The sequence below is a fragment of the Podarcis erhardii genome, assembly GCF_964252035.2.
Source record: "Podarcis erhardii genome assembly, chromosome: 7".
Classification (NCBI taxonomy): domain Eukaryota; kingdom Metazoa; phylum Chordata; class Lepidosauria; order Squamata; family Lacertidae; genus Podarcis; species Podarcis erhardii.
This window is the reverse complement of record NC_138511.1, coordinates 27,336,558-27,357,871: the sequence shown is the minus strand read 5'-3', so window position 1 is coordinate 27,357,871 and position 21,314 is coordinate 27,336,558. Positions and strand designations below refer to the sequence as shown.

The 21,314-nt window shown below is 46.1% G+C and overlaps 1 protein-coding gene and 2 long non-coding RNA genes across 3 annotated transcripts in view; 2 read left to right on the top strand and 1 right to left on the bottom strand.

The window, feature by feature from the left end:
- Positions 1–8,710, top strand: part of LOC309347120 — an 85,027-nt gene extending 76,317 nt beyond the window's left edge. The window contains exon 2 of the long non-coding RNA XR_014158869.1: positions 8,565–8,710. This is a non-coding gene — a long non-coding RNA (uncharacterized lncRNA). The remainder of the gene's footprint in view (positions 1–8,564) is intronic.
- A 2,206-nt stretch (positions 8,711–10,916) lies between these two features.
- CAMK2N1 (calcium/calmodulin dependent protein kinase II inhibitor 1) lies at positions 10,917–16,055 on the top strand. Its single transcript, XM_081871455.1, has 2 exons — positions 10,917–11,688; positions 15,044–16,055. The coding sequence occupies exons 1-2, from the start codon at positions 11,520–11,522 to the stop codon at positions 15,112–15,114; spliced, it is 240 nt and encodes a 79-aa protein (XP_081727581.1). The 5' UTR covers positions 10,917–11,519; the 3' UTR covers positions 15,115–16,055.
- Positions 15,110–16,632, bottom strand: LOC309347094. The gene is made up of 2 exons (XR_014158845.1): positions 16,099–16,632; positions 15,110–16,063 (listed from the first exon to the last, which is right to left on the bottom strand). It is a non-coding gene; the product is annotated as an uncharacterized lncRNA (long non-coding RNA).
- Between the last annotated feature and the right edge of the window lie 4,682 nt (positions 16,633–21,314).

The window sequence follows — 21,314 nt, the reverse complement described above, 5'->3', positions numbered from 1 at the left end:
CCTCAGCAGGCTACCACTACCGGAAACAGGCCCCGACCCAGCACCTGCACAAGAGGTTATGAGCCTGGAGCTGCTTCCTGACCGCCCCATTCAGGCACAAGAAGTTGCACACCATTCCAAGAAAGATAGGGTCATCTCCCGGGTCCTGGACTGGGTGTGGAGGGGATGGCCCAGCCGCAGCCCCGGGCCAGAATTCGCCGGCTACACAACCCGCAAACATGAACTGTCAGCCCACAAGGGGTGCCTGTTATGGGGAAGCAGGGTCGTTGTTCCCCAGCCCCTCCGCAAAAGGGTCCTCACAGCCCTACACGAGACACACCCAGGGGTAGTAAGAATGAAGGCCCTTGCCAGGAGTTATGTGTGGTGGCCGGGGATCGACGGAGAGATAGAGGCCTGGGTCAAACACTGCCAGGCCTGCCAGGAATCCCGCCCAGATCCCCCAAGGGCCCCAGTCCAGTCCTGGGAGTCCGCCCGAGCACCATGGTCACGCCTGCATGTGGACTTCGCTGGCCCCTTTCAGGGGAAAACATTCTTCATAGTGGTGGACTCCTACACCAAATGGCTGGAAGTCGCACTGGTACCGTCCACTTCTACGTCCGCAGCCATCCGGGTACTACGCAGGCTGTTTGCAACCCACGGGCTCCCTGACACTCTCGTCTCAGACAACGGGACTGCATTTACATCAGGAGAATTTCAAACCTTCACAGTGCAGAACGCCATCCGCCACATCCGTTCGGCGCCATTCCACCCTGCCACCAATGGCCAAGCAGAACGCATGGTGCGGACCACCAAGGACACCCTTCGCCGCATGACGCAAGGGGATTGGGAGTACCGCCTTGCCACATTCCTTCTAGCACAGCACAGCACCCCCAGCTCAACGACTGGCCGGAGCCCCGCTGAACTACTAATGGGTCGGCGCCTTGCAATCAGATTGGACCGCCTTCACCCCGATAGAGCTCAGGATGAGGTAGTGGTGGGGGAAGGCAGGAACCCCCGGACCTTCGAGGCCCAGGACCCAGTGTACGCAAAGAATTTTGGGGCAGGCCCTGCATGGGTACCTGCCACAGTCACCAGGGTCACGGGCCCCGTGTCGTACGAGGTGCTAACAGATGGGGGGCAATGCTGGCGCCGCCACTGCGACCAGATACGGCGACGATTCCCGGAAGAAAACCAGGAGGAGGAGGACAGGTCAGAGGAGTCCCAAGGGAACAGTGGGGCAGTGAGGCCCATAGAGCAGCAGGGGCAAGCAGGAGAGGCAGAATCAGTAAATACAGAGAGGACCCGCGAGGCCGAAAGGACACCGGAACCAGAGCCACGACTGAGCGAGCCGGTTGCGCCAGACCAAACAGCCCCATCCTTGGAACACGAGCCAGAACCTGAACCCCGGACCAGGGAACACCCCAGGCCGCAACGCACACGTAGGCCACCGGCGTACCTTGAGGACTATGAATGCGACCTTCCGGGCAGGACTGGAACTTAGAGGGGAGGGGTGTTATGTACTGAGTTGAATAGGATCCAAACTGCAGCAGTCTGATTGGTCCTAGAACAATAGGCTCCAAAAGGCAGCAGTCTGATTGGTCCTAGAACAATAGGATTCAGAATGCAGCAGTCTGATTGGTCCTAGAACAATGCAGCAGTATGATTGGTTAGCAGGAACCACCCAATCATGCTCCAGATAGAAGTGAATCCACAACCTGATTGGCCTACAGTAGAATCCTGGAATTAGCCAATCATGTGCAGCCCATTGTGTAAATAATGTATATAAAGCAGATACTTTGAGGGGACATTCATTCATTCCTCCTCACCACTATGAGCTGAATAAAGAGCATGAAATCACTTTGCGACTCTGAGTATATTTCACTCAATGCAGCTGGAAACCTCTTCTGTTGTAGCATTCTAATTTTCAAATCTAAATTCAGTAAGGGGTAGGAGAATGGGGTCCTGTGGGCACCATCTAGTTGCGTGTAAGACCAGAAGTGCATATTGACAACCCATGTTTTAAGCTGCCTTGATGTCCCTTTTGTTGCTTTTACCGCAAGAGACGGCTTCTTGTGAGTGAGCATCTTTTCATGAGCACTAGTGATGTGCCCAGCTCAGGGATTTTTTTTTTTTTAAAATGGAGTCACCCTCAAAAAGCATACAGCCATACCTCGGGTTACAGACGCTTCAGGTGACGCATTTTCGGGTTGTGCACTGCACCGAACCTGGAAGTACCGGAACAGGCTACTTCTGGGTTTTGGTGCTCGCGCATGTGCAGAAACACTAGATCGCGTCATGCACTTGCGCAGACACAGCACTGCGGGTTGCGAACGTGCCTTCTGCACGGATCACATTCGCAACCCCAGAGTCCACTGTACATCTTTCGCCAACTCCAAGATCATCTTTCCATTTAGACTTCATAAAAGTGTTCCTTTTCTAGCATTTTCTAATCTATATCAAGCTGCTTTTGGAAGCTGGGTTCCTTGAAACACATTTCTGCATGTGCGAGACCTGAAACGGGGAAACTGGGACAGTCATTTTTATTCCTTACGGGACCCTCAGCAGGAGACGCTGAGGGGAGCTGGCAGCCAGAACTTTCCCCTGAAATGCTTGAGAAAAACTGAGTCAGATTTCCCTGTGGGAAGCAGGGGTAGGATAGCTCCCAGGAAAATACCTTTAAGATGCTCTTGAATTACATTTCACCCACTTGTCCTACTTTCCAAAGTACCCTACTTTATAGAGGACAGTCCTCTATCTCAAGGGATCTCAAGAGAGAACAGCCCTTTATTTGGAGATGTCTTCTGGGACTTCCCAGTCCAAATCTGGAGGATATGCAGGAGAGGCCTCAAAAATGTCCATCAACATCTGGATGGCAGATTGTGGCAGGCACACAGGCCACGGTCTTCCCCACCAGGATGAGATTTGATTTCTATTAAAATGAGAAGAGCATAAAAGGGCCTGCTGGATCAAGCCAAAGGCCCTTCTAGTCCAGAGTGGCCAACCAGACGCCTGTGGGAAATGCAAGCAGCAACATGTGTGCAAGAGCACTTTCCCCTCCTGTGGCTTCCAGCAACTAGTGTACAGAAGCATTTATGGCTTCCAGCACTGGAGACAGAACAATAGCCATCATAGTTTGTAGCCAGATCCACCAGGGCCGGATTTAGGTTTGATGAGGCCCTAAGCTACTGAAGGTAATGGGGCCCTTTATAGGTCTAGCTGTCCTTTGTCAACAACAAATTGTTGCTGTTTTTTGTATTGAATATATGCTATATGGTAATTTATGGACCGAATAGCTATCTAAAGCCAATTGCACATGTTGCCATGCACCCAGTCCATGCAGAATGTAGGCACCCTATATATAGAAATGCGCAAACCAGTGATATTTAAGGGAGCAGGCTAGCAGGCGGGGCTCTTTACTTACATCATAGGAGCCTGCACAACACAAAACACTGTTGCTGTATGCAGGTTTTATTTTATTATTATTTTTATCTTATATTTTGGAAATGTACATTGTTTTTCCCCCCTCTGAATTTTTTGGGGGCCCCTAAGAGAGTGGAGCCCTAAGCTATAGCTTGTTTAGCTTATACGTAAATCCAGCGCTGCTAACCACCCATTGATTTGTGCAATCCTCTTTTTAAAGCCATCTGATTTGTTGGCCATCGCTGCCTCCTGGGGGCGGGAGTTCCATAGTTTGTGAAACTGTGTGAAGAAGGACTTTATTTTACCTGTCTTGAATCTTACAGCGTTCAGCTTCATTGGCTGTTCACGAGTTCTAGTGTTATGGGGGGGAAACAAGTCTCTCTCCACTCTCCATGCCATATATTATTGGTGTTATGTACTGAGTTGAATAGGATCCAAAATGCAGCAGTCTGATTGGTCCTAGAACAATGCAGCAGTATGATTGGTCTGCAGGAGCCGCCCAATCCAGCTCCAGATGGAAGTGAATCCACAACCTGATTGGCCTACAGGAGAATTCCGGAATTAGCCAATCACGTGCAGCCCATTGTGTAAATAATGTATATAAGGCAGATACTTTGGGGAAACTATTATTCCTCCTCACCACTATGAGCTGAATAAAGAGCATGAAATCCACTCTCGACTCTGAGTATATTTCAAAACTTCACCTCTTATTTGCTTTTGCTTTTTCTTTTTTTAAGAGTCCCAGTTGCTGCAGCATTTTTTCATAGGGGAGTCGATTCATCCTCTTGATAATTTTGACTGCACTTTTCTGAACTTTTCCCAACTCTAGAATATCCTTTCTGAAGTGAGGTGACCAGAATCGTACACAGTATTCCAAATGCGGCCGCACCAAAGATTTATATAATGGCATTGTGATATTGGCAGTTTTATTCTCAATTTGCTGCCTAATGATGGAATCTTTCCCTAGCTTGGAGTCTTGATAATTATCATTCCTATGCATCCTACACACCCTCTATTTTGAAGGCATGTCCCTTTTATTTATTTTATTCGTTTCATAAAAGTGATACACCCCTTGATTGTTTACAAAGAGAATAAAGCAATAACATTATTGGTAAAAACTAAAAACAACAACAAAGAACACCTATTTAAAACATTTTTTTAAAAAAAATAAAATCAGCAATAAACTAAAAAAAAGAAAAGAAAAGCTTGAAATGTTCTGCATATCTGGGTAGGCTTGCCTACACAAAAATATTTTTAGCATGTGCTGAAAAAAGTACAGCGAAGGCGCTTGTCTGGTGTCAATAGGCAGGGAGTTCCCAAGTGTAGGTGCTGCCACAATCAAAGTTCACTTTAAACAGCAAGAACCTTACGAAGGGAGGCCTATGCTGGGATAGTTCAGCCGGTAGAGCATGAGACTCTTAATCTCAGGGTCATGGGTTTGAGCCCCACGTTGGGCAAAAATATTCCTGCATTGCAGGGGGTTGGACTAGATGACCCTTGAGGTCCCTTCAAACTCTGCAATTCTAAGATGCCCACCCACACCTGGACAGAAGACTAAACGGGCACACGGCTCACCTGGCCACTGTGGGGAGACGGGTTGTATGTCTATTTAATTTGTGGTCCTAGTTTCTAGATTTGAACCGACACATACTGTATAAATGCGAATTGTGTCATGAACGATGGGAGTGGAAGTTCAACAAAAACTAGAGGGCATCATGTTGGCTACCTCTGTTGTAGCCTTTTCTCCTAGGCCTGGGAAATTGTTCTGCATCTTTTCCATCTCTAACTACGTCATTTATTGAGATGGGGATGGGGTGGGAAAACACTACTCTGCGGGTGGTTTTCCTCCCCAGCCCGTTTCCCAATAACTTCTCGCATGAAGTTCTTGCTTTAATGTTCATTTAAATCACGTGAATCTGTTGTGGTGATGGGTAGATGCAACTTGCGAATTTTAGCGTTGGCCAAAGGTGCCAGACTTTGCAAGCTGACGTCTTTGCGGTGCCTGTGCAAAAATGAAAGGGCTGCAGAGGTGATAGCAGCATGTAAATATGAGGTGTGCTGCTGCCAGTGTGCATTTAAAATAGTTATTGACAGTCCTGCAGTTGGGTCAGGGATCAGAGCCTGCAGTTACATTTCCAGGGAAAAGGAATATCTCCAGGTTTGAAGGGATGTAAGGTGGAGAAGCTTCCCTTCCCTTGGGAGGGATCTGTGCTGTGGAAATGAAATCTGGTTCACCTAGCCTTTATTTGCTCACTCCTCTTCCCAGATCTTGGTTGTACTTTGCCCATCGGCAGCAGAAAATTGTTATGCCTTTGGAAAACGGCCAGCAGAGAACAGCTTTTAGAATTTGCCCAGAGTGAACTCAATGCCCCCGAGGTGGTCAAAGGCATATCAACTATTGCTTGATACAGCTTTAAACCTGCACTTTGAATTGTTTGTGGAAGAGAAGGAAGGAGGAAGCGCTTTGATGCAAGTATCCGACCCAGGCGTGGATCGCCTTGTGTGTGAGTGTGTGTGCATATCAGTGGTGGGTGGGGCCGAAAAGGTGTGTGGCTGCCACTCCCCCCCACAAAAAAAACACCAAGCAGTGCTCTCTTCTTGGTTGATGGGGTTGGGTATAATTTCCTCCCTACTGGTCAAATGATTGACTTGATAACCAGGAAGGAAGGCAATTTTTATCTGGGCTCTTTCTCCTTGCACCTCAGTGCCTTTTTTTGGTCTCCAATTATGTCTCTGTGAGGCAGTTCGTGTGGTCAGCCATTAAACAAAAGGTTGGTAGCTTGAGCCCACCTAGTGAACATTTCTGTTTAATTCTTCTACTTGTTACAGTGAATAGTAACAACATACCCTCTAACATTTCTCTGATTAAGATAGGGACATTCTAAAAGTAAAGGGACCCCTGACCATTAGGTCCAGTCGTGGCCGACTCTGGGGTTGCGGCACTCATCCCGCTTTATTGGCCGAGGGAGCTGGCGTATAGCTTCCGGGTCATGTGGCCAGCATGACTAAGCCGCTTCTGGCGAACCAGAGCAGCGCATGGAAACGCCGTTTACCTTCCCGCCGGAGCGGTACCTATTTATCTACTTGCCCTTTGATGTGCTTTTGAACTGCTAGGTTGGCAGGAGCAGGGACCGAGCAACGGGAGCTCACCCCGTCACGGGGATTCAAACCGCCGACCTTCTGATCGGCAGGTCCTAGGCTCTGTGGTTTAACCCACAGTGCCACCCGCGTCCCTCAGGGACATTCTATTCCATAATAATAATGTTACTATTTATATAACTCTGACAGGGTTGCCCCAGCCACTCTGAGAGACTTCCAACATATATAAAAACATAATAAAACATTAAACATTAAAAAAAGCAATCCTTCCCTATACAGGACTGCCTTCAGATGGCTTGGGCGTTGGATAACTCCATACCCTCCAGCATTTCTCTGATGGAAATAGGGACATCCTAACAGAAACTGGGACATTATTGGATCACATCAGAAACTGGGACAGTTTCTGTAAATCCAGGACTATCCCTGGAAAACAGGGACACTTGGAGGGTCTGTAATAATAATCCTTTTATTATTTATACCCCACCCACCTGACTGGGTTTCTTCAGCTACTCTGGGCAGCTTCCAGCTTATATAAAAACATAATAAAGCATCAAACATTAAAAACTTCCCTCTTCAGGGCTGCCTTCAGATGTCTTCTAAAAGTTGTGTAGTTCTTTATCGCCTTGACATCTGGTGGGAGGGCGTTCCACAGGGAGGCTGTCACTGCCGAGGAGGCTTTCTGCCTGGTTCCCTGTAACTGCAGTGAAGGAACCACCAGAAGTCCCTCGGAGCTGGGCCCAGTGAACAATGAGGTTGGAGATGCTCCATCAGGCAAATTGGGGGTTGCTTAGGCAGGCAACCCCCAATTTGAGGGAAGTTGTATTCTGGTTGTTATAAGAATTTTAAGGTCATATATATATATATATATATATATTCATAACTGTATATATAAACCACATGTCTGAAACCCCACAGATTAGGTCCTGAACAAATTGACCTCAAATATTTCTCTGCAAGGTCCAAGTGGGAAACCTCCCCATTGTCTCTTTCCTCACAAATCCTGTCACATTCAAGATATGAACAGGGTGTGAGCCTGTGACCTAGATTCAGGAATTAAGTAGTTATAATAACAAAAGAGTGGCCAAGACCCGGATAATGCAATCAGGTAACTTGTCAGACAGGAGATAAACAATGCACTCAGATTTCTGTTGTAGACCGCCTTTTCTGTGTTGTATGTATGATGTTTCTGGGGGTGGACTCCAGGGCAGGCATTTTAAAATGTCTATATACGTCATGGTGGGCACACCTTTGTTCTGGGTCTTCATCCTCTCTCCTGCGTGTGGGGGAGCACCCTGTTGCAACAGTTAATAAAGATCAGACTTACTAGCTGCTTTGCTTCTCAATAGTCTCTGGTTGGTCTCTGTTATTTGGAGTGAGGGCAGGAGAAAAAAAAATTGCTTGAGGGATCAGGAGGTCTTTCCCTGCATCTGAATAAGGTGACATCTCCCACACATGGAGGCAGGGCAGGGCAACCCAGGCTAGGCCAAGAACAGAACTCCTGGCTTCCTTTACGTTCTGGCTGTAGGAAACTGACAACTGAAACTGATGTCTCAGGTAGACATGGGGTTGCATCACCTTGCTGTAACACAGTTAGTGATGCCTTTCAGTCACCTAGGAGGATTCCATCCTGAGACTGGATCTCTCAAGTTACACAGCCAAACAGGAGCCAAAGGAGAAACTGTATGGGGGTGTTTCAGTTCACTGTAGCAAGTAACAATGGATCAATGAATCAATTTTTGTCTCCCCACCTCTCTTTCAAATCTTAAATTCATTTCCATAACCATTTCCAGATACCTCATGAAAACTCCTTGGCAAATTTCTCTTAATATGCAACCTTTTGTATGTAGCGTTGACCAATATAGATTTTTTTTTGGAGGGGGCAAGCTGTTTCCACTAGAACCATAGAATTGTACAATTGGAAGGGATCCTAAGAGTAATCTAGTCCAACACCCTGCAATGCAGAAATAGAGCCAGTGTGGTGTAGTAGTTAGATAGACTCATAATCTGGTGAACCAGGTTTGCGTCCCCGTTCCTCCACATGCAGCTACTGGGTGACCTTGGGCCAGTCACACTTCTCTGAAGTCTCTCAGCCCCACTCACCTCACAGAGTGTTTGTTGTGGGGGAGGAAGGGAAAGGAGAATGTTAGCCGCCTTGAGACTCCTTAGGGTAGTGATAAAGCGGGATATCAAATCCAAACTCTTCTTCTTCTTCTCAACCAAAGTGCTAACATGATTCATTTCTGTATGTTCTTTTCATTCAGAACATGCACACTCTGAGGATGGTCTGGAGGCTGCAGCGAATGCAGAACATGGCTGGCATGTGGGGTAGCCCAGTGAGATCGTGTATCTTGAAAGCATGGCTGCCAGTGAGCTACCAGACCAAATCCAAGGAGTTAAAACTAGCATACAAAGCCCTAAATGCTTAGGACCCAAGTACCTTCAAGAACTCATTCCCTAATATCAATCATCTGAATACCCTACGATTGGCAGGTGAGGCCTTGTTGGTGGTGCAGGGCTTTTTTGGTGGTGGTTCACCATTTGAGGAATGCCCTCCCCAACGAAGTGCACCTTTCTCCCTCAATATTGACTTTCAGGAAGAATTTCAAATTATTCCTATTTACCCCGGCATTTAATGGCTGAAAGACACTGTTCCCCAAGATCACTGGTTGCAAATGCTTTAATATGTTTTGGTTTTTTTAGAATAGTTCCAAACGGTTTCCACTGTTTGTTGGTTTTTAAGTGTTTTATCATTTTCTTTTTATTTTCTTGAAACCACCTGGTGACTAAGAAGTGGAGTATATCTTTGGGCTTGTAAACCTACAAATAAATAAACAAACAAGTGACTTTCTTTGCTCCTTTCAGTTGTGCTTAATAAATTGCCCCCTCCTCGGCCACAACATGCATGCAGTGGGGAAGGCAGCCTGGGATGAGAGTCCAGCTCACATAACACTGCACTCTGAACATGCCCTGGAACAACCTCTTCTTTATGACATTACCAGGCATTAGAGGGAGAACTGTGGCTCAGGGACAGAGCACCTGCTTTGCATGCAGAAGGTCTCATGTTTGATCCTTGGCATCTCCAGGCCGGGCTGGGAAAGACTCCCTGAGAAGCTGCTGCCAGCCAGTGTAGAAAACACTGAGGTCAATGGAACAGTGGCCTAACTCTGGTCAGTGTCTTAAGGATGAACTTCCAGTTTAAATTTAGCCCTGCTGCATGGGAAAGGCAAGCAGATTGGCCAATTCAGAGTACTGCAGACATGCAAAGATGCTTTGGGAAATGACATTATCCTGTTTTCCCCCCTCCGAAATGCTGACGATCATTTTCGTGTGCTTGTAGCCAATGTTGGTACCTCTCAGAGTTACCCAACAGAAATGAATGGACTTGGCTAACTTGGGTCCATAATTTCCATGTAGAACTGAGCTGGATACAACCTACAGCTTCTCATCCACTTTACCCTCATAACAACCCTGTGAGGTAGGTTAGTCTGAACGAGGCAGAGCGAGAGCGAGAGCTGGGAGCTGATCCTGGCTCCTTGCTTCTCCTGCTGACACCAACCACCGCCATTGGGGATGCTGGTTCTGTGCAAGCTGTCACGTATTTCCTGTTTCCTGCTATTTAACTTTAATTGTTGTGATTGTTTTATGCTTCGTGTACTGAGTTGCACTTAATTTCTTTTTAACGTTTGTTTCATGCCATATTACCTGCTATTTCCTTGTGGGGGGAAAACAACAAGCTGCTAAAAGTGCAATAGATAAGTTGGGCAAAGGAGCGCAACACACACAGGGATTAGGAGAGCTATAATTTTTTTAAAATAATAATAATAATATAATTTTATATTTAAATTCATTTATTGCCGGCCACTCTGGGATTGTGGGACTGAAGGGTGGCAATGGGAAGTTTTAATAGAAATAAATGCAATTATTTTCTTGCCAAACCAGCCACTGAAAACACCATAGATGCATTTGGCAAAATTATTCATGCAAGCATTCACACAAACAGAATGAGGAGTGCATAAATATGTGCATGTGCGCACGCTCACACGTACACAAGTTGTTTTACTCGTTTTTAAAATATCGGTTACCATAATCTGCCCTGAGGATGCTGTGCTGACAGGGCGGCAAAGGCAGGTTGTAAAACAAATACCATTATTTTCTTGCCAGCTGGTGAAAATTTGGCCAACAAATACAACAAGGCAGGACAAGGGGTGTCCTGAGTTGTTGTTGCTGCTGCTGCTGTTTCTTAAAGGGTAATCTACTGTTGTTTTATTTCTTTCCCCACCCCACCCCTCTCCTTTTGGAAAAAAAAAATGACGAAAAAGAGATGCATTTTGGCTGCTGCTCGCAAGAACCGTAACGTGAGCATGCTAGTCTCCGGGAGTCACAGAGGAAGGCCTGCAGGCTGGGCTGCAACATTTCAAAACAAGCAAGCATGGGCTGTAAGATCAACGCCGTTGCAAAAGCCGTGCCAGCAGCTGGTCCGAGATGAACACGCGAGATAAGGAGAGCGTAGGAATTTTCCGACGCTCTTTCTTCCTTAGAGACACGGATGAGCGCAAGGAGACACGGCTGAGAGAAGAGTGAGACACTTTCCAAGCTGCATGCATCTCTCTCTCTCTCCATTCCTCCTCCCTCTCTGACGTTGTAGCTTTTCCAGGGATCTCTGCCTTTTTCCTCCTCCCCTCCCTCCCTCCCTCCCCTCCCTCTCCTGTCTCTTCCTCGCTGGGCTTTGCCTGCCAGTCTGCTGAGCACCTTCCCTGCGCACCTTCCTGAGCCGCGATCGCGCAAGCCCCAGGCAAAAACAAGCTAGGCAAGGAGCCACAGCCTAGCCGGGCAGCCCCCCAGGAGCCTCCCGGGGCCCCCCTGCGCCTGATCCTACTTCTGCCACCAGCCGCATCCCGGAGACGACCCCCTGCGGGCCTGCCTGAGGGACTTCGCCCTCCCGGAGCTGCTACTTGCCGCCGCTGCAGTCTCGCCCGCCCGCCTGCCTCGCTCTCCCGGGAGCTGCCTCGGTGGAAGCGACGATGTCGGAGGTGCTGCCTTACAGCGAGGAGAAGATCGGGCCCTACGGGGACGGCGGCGAAGTGGGGCAGATCTCCTTCACCTGCCGCCTGCAGGACACCAACAACTTCTACGCGGGGGGGCAGACCAAGCGGCCCCCCAAGCTGGGGCAGATCGGCAGGAGCAAATGCGGTGAGCGCAGCGGGGCAGCGATGCGGGGCACATGCGGGGTGGACGCGGAGTAAAGGGGGAGCAGCAGGCGGGGGGAGGCTGTCGTTGGGCGCGCTTGGAAACTGCACCCCAGCCTCCCCATTGCTTTGAGGCAAATTGCTGGGCCTCTTCCCCCCCAATGTTGTGGAAGTTCTTAACTTTTCCGAGAGTGGGGTGGCCTGTGAGAGCTTGCATCCCCTTAGTTACAAACCCTTATTTGCAATTTCTCTGGGTTCTCCCACCACCACGCGCTCCCATGGCGGAGTCCTAGGTGTGCTTACTCGAGAGTAAGCCTCATCATGTTCCATAGGAGCACATACACCCCTACTCGATGTGCTGGGAGCGCAGCAGTGAGGAACGACAGAGCAGCTGCTTTGCATGCAGAAGATCCGGGGTTCACCCCCCCAAATATCGGTAGGTAGGGCTGGGAATGTACCCTGTCGGAAAGCCTGAAGGACCTCTGCCAGTCAGTGTAGGTAACCCTAAGCTAGATAGACCAACGAACTGACTTTCAGTGCTTCTGTTAAAACCGGCCCCTTGATTAGAGCCACGAGGTCGGGCATCTTGCTTTGTTTTTAGAGGACGGGCCACAGCTCAGAGATGGAGCACCTGCTTTCAGTGTCGAAGTTCCCCGGTTCAGTTCTTGGCATCTCCAGGTAGGGATAGGGAGCTCCCTTATCTGAAACCTGGAGAGCTCCTGCCAGTCAGTGTATCTAATAGAGCCAGATCAAACAACGGCCTGACATGATATAAGGAAGCTTCCAGTGTTTCTATGTTCGCAACAGTTCCTGTGCCCTTATCTGATTCTGAATTAGATAGGATCCCGGCTTAAAGCACCTTCCCATAGATAAATACACCCTTAAAAATGATCCATCTTTTTCTCCAAAACCACTTCCTTGCACAACAGCTGGGGTGAAACTTGTTTGTGCCGTAGTTCTTAATATGTTTTAACTCAGAGACGACCCATTGAATTGAATCCACTTAAGTGGTCCGTTCATTTCAGTGGGTCCACCCTGCGCTTGACTGATGTTGTACGCAATCTGCAACTGTTAATTCTTCCTAACCCTGCACCCATTCACCCCCTCGCCTTTTCTCTGCGCTAAGCCCATGCAAACCTTTCTGCTCTCCTTCTCCCTCCATCGCTCCGCAGACTTTTAGCTGTTCACACCATCCACATATCCTGGATCCAGAAGCACCCGCAGCAGGGGGGTCCTTGACCTGGCAATTTAATCTTAAGAAACCTGCTCAAGGCAGGCTGGATGTGTGCTTGTGTGTGTCAAAAGGATAGAAGCTTAAAAAATAAATAAAAGGAGAGCCCATTCCCAAAGATGGTTGTGAGGTGAGGGTCAGGTGAGGAGGCGGGATTTAAAGCCCAATGCTGCAACTCCTGTCCAGGAAGAGTTTCTGCACTCTCTGCAGCAGTGCTGGGAAAGGGCCTTTGATCAGGGCTTCAATGGGGCCAAAGTGCTGAGTGAAAAATCACCCTGTGCAAGAAAAGGGCATGCACACACATATCTGACACTCATTTACCGAAGAACTGGTTTTCCATAAGCTCCTACCGCAGTGTCAATAATATGGAGTATAAGTCTGCGTGTCTCCCATTCCCATGTGCTCCTATCTCTCACAGTCCCTATAAGACCCAGTGAAGCAAAAATATCTGGAGTCAAATGAATTTGCTGAAATTGGAAGTTCTTCTTCTCCTGCTGGTGTATGTTAGCATATGAGAGAGAGAGAGATTGAGATTGGTCACTGTCCTCTAAGTGCTTACAATCTAAAATGTGGGAAATTAGGCAGTGAGGGAAGGAAGGCTGTGGTGGTAATTACAACAACTTTGGCTGCTGATGGTTAAGAACAATGTTTAAAACGATCAAGAGACTTGTGGCACTTCAGTTTGTTTTGGTGCACAGTGCTTATGCCAAAATAAATAGGTAAGCCTTTCGGGTGCCACAAGTCTATTCCGTTGTTTTTGCTGGAACAGCATGGCTGTCTGGAAATACAATAATATAGAGGTGTGAGGTTATAGACTGGGCCATTCTCCATTTTTGTGGGGGGGGGAGGGGGGTTGGACCCCACCCCAAGTAGGTGGGCCCGCTGCACAGAAACCATGACACCCCTTTCACCCATGTGCAGGTCCCCAGTGGGTTCCGCTTGAGATTCTTATTGACGTAACAGTAGTAAGACTTGGAGGTGCACAGCACTCTGCTCCAGGTGATGAGTTGGGAAATGTATTATTGAAAGGCAGGACCTCTGTCTCCTCTTGAATCCTTAGATCCAGTTCACTTCTGTCAAATGATTTGGTGGAGAGAGGAAATGGGTTGGAGGTACCAACGTTCAAATTTAAGATTTTAGAGAGGTGGGCGCAGAGGAAGGAAAATAGGACCCCAGTAGGGGACAGAGGTCATCAATGGACCCTTTCCACTTACAGCTTTCGACTCGCTTACGTTTTTCCTTGAGACTGGAGGGTCTCACCCAACATAATTAGGGCTTAATTATAATGAGTTGAAGGGGTGTGTGTGTGTGGTCTCTTTGTGCTTCTAATCCTGCAATTAATTTTAGGATAGTAATGGCACTAGCTAACCTGGGACTTCATTTGCATGTTTTTTGGTGGAGTTGGTGCTTTTTTGTTTTGCTTACAAAAAAGAATCTTAATTGATACTCTATATATCACCTTTGAGGTTGTAGATTTTGTGACCTTCGGAAGAGCAGATTCTCAGTGATAAACTTTGCAGGCACTCCTCTGGAAAGAACAGCACATATTTGGACTGAAATCATCTTTTCAGAAAGGAGTGTGTGTGTGTGTGTGTGTGTGTACGTACACACCCTACAGTCATGGGGAGGGTGACAGCAGATTTTCTGAGTCACAAGTAAAAAACGTTTTGTGACTGCAACTCTAATTTCACTCACTAGGTAATGATCCCCTATTGGACATAGTGTGACTGGAGATTAATTTTTATTTTATTTTTGCGTGGAAGAGGGATTAAAAATAATTGCAAATGATAAATGATGGTTTTCAAGGTGAGTAAATGGATGCAAATTCAACCCACACACTTTCACTCCCACTAATTCGCTCTGAGACAAATCCACCAGGTAATTCTCCTTTACAAGACCTGGGATAAATTGTTAATCTGATGCAGGGCTCATTTCTTTGGACTGTCAGCTACAGAACTTCAGTTCTCTGGTTCACATTTGTCCCTTTCTCATTTTATCACCCATTTTAAAGCCCCGCCCCACCCTGTGGCTTTTTACTATAGGGCGATGTCAGCAATTAAAATCCAAATAATGGAAGCTTCATAGAATCTTAAATGCTCTGCTTTCTTTTCTTTTTATCTGCTTACAGTTGTCATTGAAGACGACAGAATTGATGATGTCCTCAAAAACATTTCAGAGAAACCACCTCCGGGAGTTTAAATCTTTCCACAGAGACACTGAGTGAAAAGGAGGGGGAAGAAAATGATTGACCTTTTATTATTGGGTAAACAAAAAACAAAAAAGGCAAGCAAACTAATAGCACTTTGAAGTTATTCCTTGCTATCCTGTGACCCATCTTGCGAAATCCTTAGGAGCAGGCTCAGAGGCAGACGGTGTGAGATGAGGAAAGCAGTTTTACTCATGTGTGAAAAGATAAAAATAAAAAATAAAAATCCAAGCCCAACTAGATTCCAGGAACTGTAAAATGCAAACCGTACAAATTGAAATGTACGAAGAAGAGCTCAGTTGTCTAAATTAAGACTGGTGCTCCCCTTTTTTTTCCTCTGGATGATGAGTAATTGGGAATTTGGATTTTTAAAAGTCCCTTAAACATACAGAACAAAAAAGGCAGGGAATCTAGCAGTGTTTTCTTGGAAATCTTGGGAAGTGTCACTGTTTATACTTGTTCTGAACAAGCACTTGTTTACATGGTAAAATCTTGCAAAAACAATTCCATACATTTCCATACAATATGCTCTCCATCTCCATTTTTTTAAAAGAAAATGTCTGTATTTATGAATGTGGGTGGGGAAAGGGAGGGGAAAATAATGATATATAATTATAATTATAAACATATATCTATATATCTATATCTATATTTAATTCTAGCTACCTTTTAAAATTTCAGTGGAATGTACGGAACCAAAACTTTTCTAAGGAAGGGATTCTACAGGGAAGAAATTATCTCAGTATTATTATTTTCTGAAAACAGATTGCAAATCTGGTATTTCACTGTTGCAAGAGGCAATTGTTCTTAAGGAGATAGAAAAATTTAATTTTATATGTGAAATGGGGGCAGAAAAAACAAAAGATGTGCATCGCTTTTTCTAATGACCACAAGCAAGCAACGTGGGCTAACTTCTTTCTTTCTTTCTTTCTTTCTTTCTTTCTTTCTTTCTTTCTTTCTTTCTTTTTTAAAAAAACTGTGACTTTATTCTCTGTCACACAAAAAACACCCCACCCTGCAAAAAAAAAAAACCCACCCAAACCACAATACAGTGACAAGTGTGCCAAATATTTTGAAATGCCAAAAGGCATTATTCTTTATCCCTTTTCCCATTTTTGTGATTTTGAGTCCACGTAAAGATGCATTTTTGTACCTGAATAATCCTCTTCTTTATAAAGGCTCCTTACTGATCTCTTTTCGTGAAACACACATATACCTATGGGAAGCTGACTTTCGGAGTCTCCTCCATTTTCTCCTTTCTTCCTTTCTGGTTCTCCTGATTGTACTTCAATTTTACTTACTTTTTGCATGACCTGCAAAACAAGAGGGGAAATGCCTCTTCAAGTGAGGAAATATTTTTTTGCCGTTCTCTTCGCATAAACTCTGGAATGACCTTTCAATGGGTAGTCTTGTTTCCTTTACTTATAAATATCGTGTATGTTGCACTCCTTTGCACAGGGCTATTTCTGAAATGTATAATAAAAAAGGAAAGAAAAAAAAAAGAGAAAGAAAACAAAGTTCTTGTGTTCTCGTTTCATTTTATCCTTATAACAGCCCTGCAAGGTAAAACAAGCTGAAAGATAGTGGTTAGATCAGCCTTAATAAGAAAATTTAATGGTTGGGCAAGGATTTGAATTCCGTAGCCCAAATCTCCCCGCTTAAACACTGCATTAGTGCTGGTTGGTTTCGCCCCCTCTTTTACATTTTCTGACTTCCATGACAAAAGTCCATATTGATTGATCTGCCAAGAAACTGAATACAGTGGTACCTCGGGTTAAATACTTAATACTTAACCTGAAACTGTTCTTAACCTGAAGCACCACTTTAGCTAATGGGGCCTCCTGCTGCCGCCGCGCCGCTGGAGCACAATTTCTGTTCTCAACCTGAAGCAAAGTTCTTAACCTGAAGCACTATTTCTGGGTTAGTGGAGTCTGTAACCTGAAGCGTATGTAACCTGAAGTGTATGTAACCTGAGGTACCACTGTAACTCCTTTCTTGATTGAAAACCAATACCATCTGATCTTCTGCATGTGAAAACAGGAACATGCTTGTATGAGTCCTGGCCTCATTCCAAAAATTACTTCTGCCATTACACATTACTTAAGGCAGGGATGGGCAGAAAGTAGAGTGGGGTCTACTGGTAGAAGATCAGCAAAGATATTTGACTCAGAACTGTTTTAAAAACATCAACATCAGAAAGACCCCCATGGCCAATAAATAAATAAAAATATTAGGCTGCTGAAATCAAGAAAACAGGAGTAGATTTGCCCGTGAAACAATTTGTGTGGCAGTGCCAGTTATGTTACTGCAGACAAACTGAGCTTGTTCTCAGAGGCCTCTTAGGGTCTCCCAGATGTCCTTTTTTATTGCATATCCATGATAATTTGCACTCACAATGCTATCAGGCTGTTCATAAGCAACCTCCTTTTCAATACTAATTTGTGCCTGCAAAAGCTTTGGGACAACCACCTGGCTGAATTTCCATTCAGTGCATATGCTGTAATTTCCCAGCCTACAAATATTCTGTTCCATTTTGTTTTGGTCCCGCCTTTGCTGCACTACAGCCCCTCTGGACAGCAATAATGTGGCATCGCTCGGGAAGCAAACGTCGAACAAAGCAGGATTTCTCCACCTACCAATGCACTATTACTGCATCAAAAATGTGTTGCAGAAGACACCAATTTGGGAGGGGGCCATATTCTGCAATTCTACACCTGTGTTTTTGAGCCATTCTTTTGCATCAGACCCTGGTTGGCGCACCAAGATCCCATGAGCTTAAAGTCAGTCCACTAGGAGCAGAGAACCTGCGGCCCTTCAGATATCATTGTGATGTCCAGCTTCTTTGAGGCTCAGGTTACCAAAGGGATGATGGAATTGTAGTCTATCAACATCTAGAGAGCAACAGATGTTCCCCATTCCTGACTCAAGGTCTGCCCTGTCTGCTATATTCATGCAACAGGCTGCTCTCTGCTGATTTCAGAGCAAAGACTTGTTTATCTTTATGGTTAAACGCATGCTTGGAGTGGGGAATTCCCCTGCCTTGCTATTGACCATTAGGCACCATTCAATATCCTTCCATCAAGTGTAATGTGAGATGTGGTGCCTTAGGGGACAACCCAAACCCAAAATCTGCCAGGCAAAGGGTGTTAGGATCTGGTGCATTCCCTGCTCACTCCACCAGTCCCAGCATGGCCGGGCTATGAGAGCATAAGCCCCTCATCTCAACTCAGAGTTACACCAGCATAAATCCCTGACCCTGACTCATCTGGCTAAGCTGGGACTGCTGAATCTTATACCAGTGTATAGTCAAACTCTATTTAAATGTTTGTTTTCCCCTCTGCCAGGCCCAGATGGGCTCAGGCCAAGTGGCAGAAGCTTGGAACAGGGGTAATTTATGCCAGTTTAATTTAAACTGGTGTGAATCCCTCTGGCTTCCTATATTTAGGATTGCTCTGCTTGTAGACAAGCATGGGCATTGAAATACATGTGCTGTAGATGGCAGGAAACAGAACATCTAGGAAACCCCGAGGCAGTAAAGTTTAGCTGTTGAACCCTGAAGGATAACACAACAACTGTTCAGACTTTAGCAAGACATCTTAAAGAGGAAAAAAATAAACAGGAAACTGGGACTTGTCCTTGAGAGTCTCGGACTAGGGTCTTTCCACTTAGCCATTGCCAAGAACCAGGAAATGTATCACCTGAAAAAGAGATCAGGAAATGCCACAGTTTTGCATAAAATGTGCCTATGCTGATTTATATGTGTAGATGCAAAATTAGAATGACTTTAAATAGCAAGTCATGTCAACATAGCGGAAAAGTTGGTGGCTTGGTTAGCTGGCTTGGCTAGCTCAGTCCAAGTGCTTAACTGTTGATGGGCAATGTCAAGTCCCACCCATCAGTCTCACCAGACCCTGCTTTGAACCCTCCATGGATTTTGCTAGGCTGGATTGTGTCCTTGGACACTGATAACGCCTCTTGCTTGTTCACATATAGAGGATAGAGAGGCAGTTTGGAGAAACTAGCCACCTGTAAAATTTACATTCATTGCTCCACCCACTTTTGGCTCTGGCCCCGCCCACCCCTGACAACTGGTCCTCCAGAGGTTGCCAAGAAGGGGATGTGGCCATCTGCCTGAAAAAGGTTTCCCACCTTTGCCTCAATCAATTGCTAAAGGCAAATCAATTAAGGTGCTGCTTCGCGTTTCCAAGAATTAAGAAACAGCCTTACTTAACTTGGTGGGTATAACTGGATCTAGCACTTCCCCAGTTGGCAACTTTGTGGATCTCTCTCCATCTACCTCCATCCCTCAAAAGGCATCTCAGCTGCTGCGTGTAAACAGATTGTAGCCTAAAATGGGCCCCCTGTAAAGCAAGCAGAAGCAAGACTCAGGGTGACACCTTACTCCACAAATACAGTAAGGAAAGAAAACCTAAGGGGCAAAACCCCTTTAAAACTTTCAAAGGTTGCTGAGTAGCCTCAAAATGCTGACTGAAAACTGGAAATCAATAATAGGTAGGAATGGAAAAGGAAAACTGGAGATGGAAAAGGAAAACTGGAGATGGAATGGAGTTGTTCAGTTGGGGGCCAAACCACAAGCTGAGCCTCCCTCTATAGAGCTTGGTTATTAGGTTCTGGAACTGCAGCCCTTGCCTTGAAAATCTCGGATTCTGCAGACGAGAGAGGGAGCACACGAGGAGACAAAGCGTACGTGGGGCACACGGCGTTTGAGCAAGATCCCAGATGGACACGTGATGTGCCCTGCTCAAAGGGAAGGCACATTAAGCATGAGCTCTGTGTTAATTGCGGGGATTAAAAAGCCATGGCGAGCCTCATTGGGCTTGCAGGGAGAGCGTAAAAAGAGGCAGTAACGAGCATGCCGTGTGGTCCCCCTGGCTTCAGAGCGCCAGAGGAAGGAAAACTAGCAAGAGGCTGCTGTTAGAAAATGCACAAAAGGAAAGCAGAGAGAGAGAGAGAGACCGAGTTGGAGGGAGACGGTGTGGTCATCTAGTCTTGCCTCAAATGAATGCCATATGCACAACTCAGAAACTGCTTTTGTGTCCAGTTGTATTCAGCTGCATCTAGTTTATGCACAGGCCGTGAAGCCCTTCCCTCGTTCGCACCAGGTTTCTCTCATCATCCAGCATTGAGAGGCCTCCTGTCTCGGAGCACAGAAACATCTTTCGCCATCACTGCTCATGCATTTAACCACATGTGCACCAGGGACAAAGGTGCATGGGATGCCTAGTGGATATCTGGAGATATAGGGTGAAGAGGAAAGGAATCCCAAGGCTGTGCATGCGCACACCTTACATTTAGTGCACATGACATCACCTCCCTCCAGAATCCTTGGAACTGTAGAGCCAATGTGGTTTGGTTGTTAGAGTGTCAATCTAGGAGCTGGGAGACTAGGGTTCAAATCCCCCAAATGCCCGTGAAGCTCAATTGTAGGGCTTGTTTTTGGCACTCAGTCACTGCCTCTCAGCCTCATCTCCCTCACAGGGTTCTTGTTTTTTTTTTTTTTTTTTTTTTTAATTAAGGATTTTCTTGTTTTACAGAAGGGTAGTGCCTCGTATTTTTTTTTCCTTCTTCTTCTTCCATGTAACGTTTTTACAAATCCGTTTCATTTGTTGAGGCATTAGGGGGAGAAGAAAACAGAAATAAAAAAGAAAGGGGGGGTGGGGAGAGGGGGGGATGGATGGGGGTGGGGTCGGGTGGCGGTGTTTCTATTATGTTTAATGTATGTAGAGTTTGGTGTCAGCGTTGCTTGTGTTGTTCACTTGTGTTCCTTTGGTGGTGAGAGAGGTTGGGGTTGGCTTAGGGTGTGATTGTTTGCTTGTGATTGGCTGTGGTGATCTTTGTTTTCGTGTGTGAGTGGGGTGGGTGGGTGTTTTGGATCAGGTTAGCCATATTGATTTGTATGCTGTTGGTGGATTATTGTCATTGTCCTGTTGGGCTGTGTATGTGATAAAGGGGAGCCATACCGGGGTGAAGGCGTCTTCTTCTGTTTGTCCCCGTGTCAGTTTCAGTTTATTAGTTAATTTTTCTAGTAGGGCTGTTTCCCATACTATTTGGTACCATTGGTCCATGCTTACTCCTGACAGGTCTCTCCAGTGTCTGGTTATGATGCTTCTGGCTGCTGAGAGCAGGTGGGTTATGAGTTCTTTGTGGTGTAAATGGGCATTGTTGTCTTGGA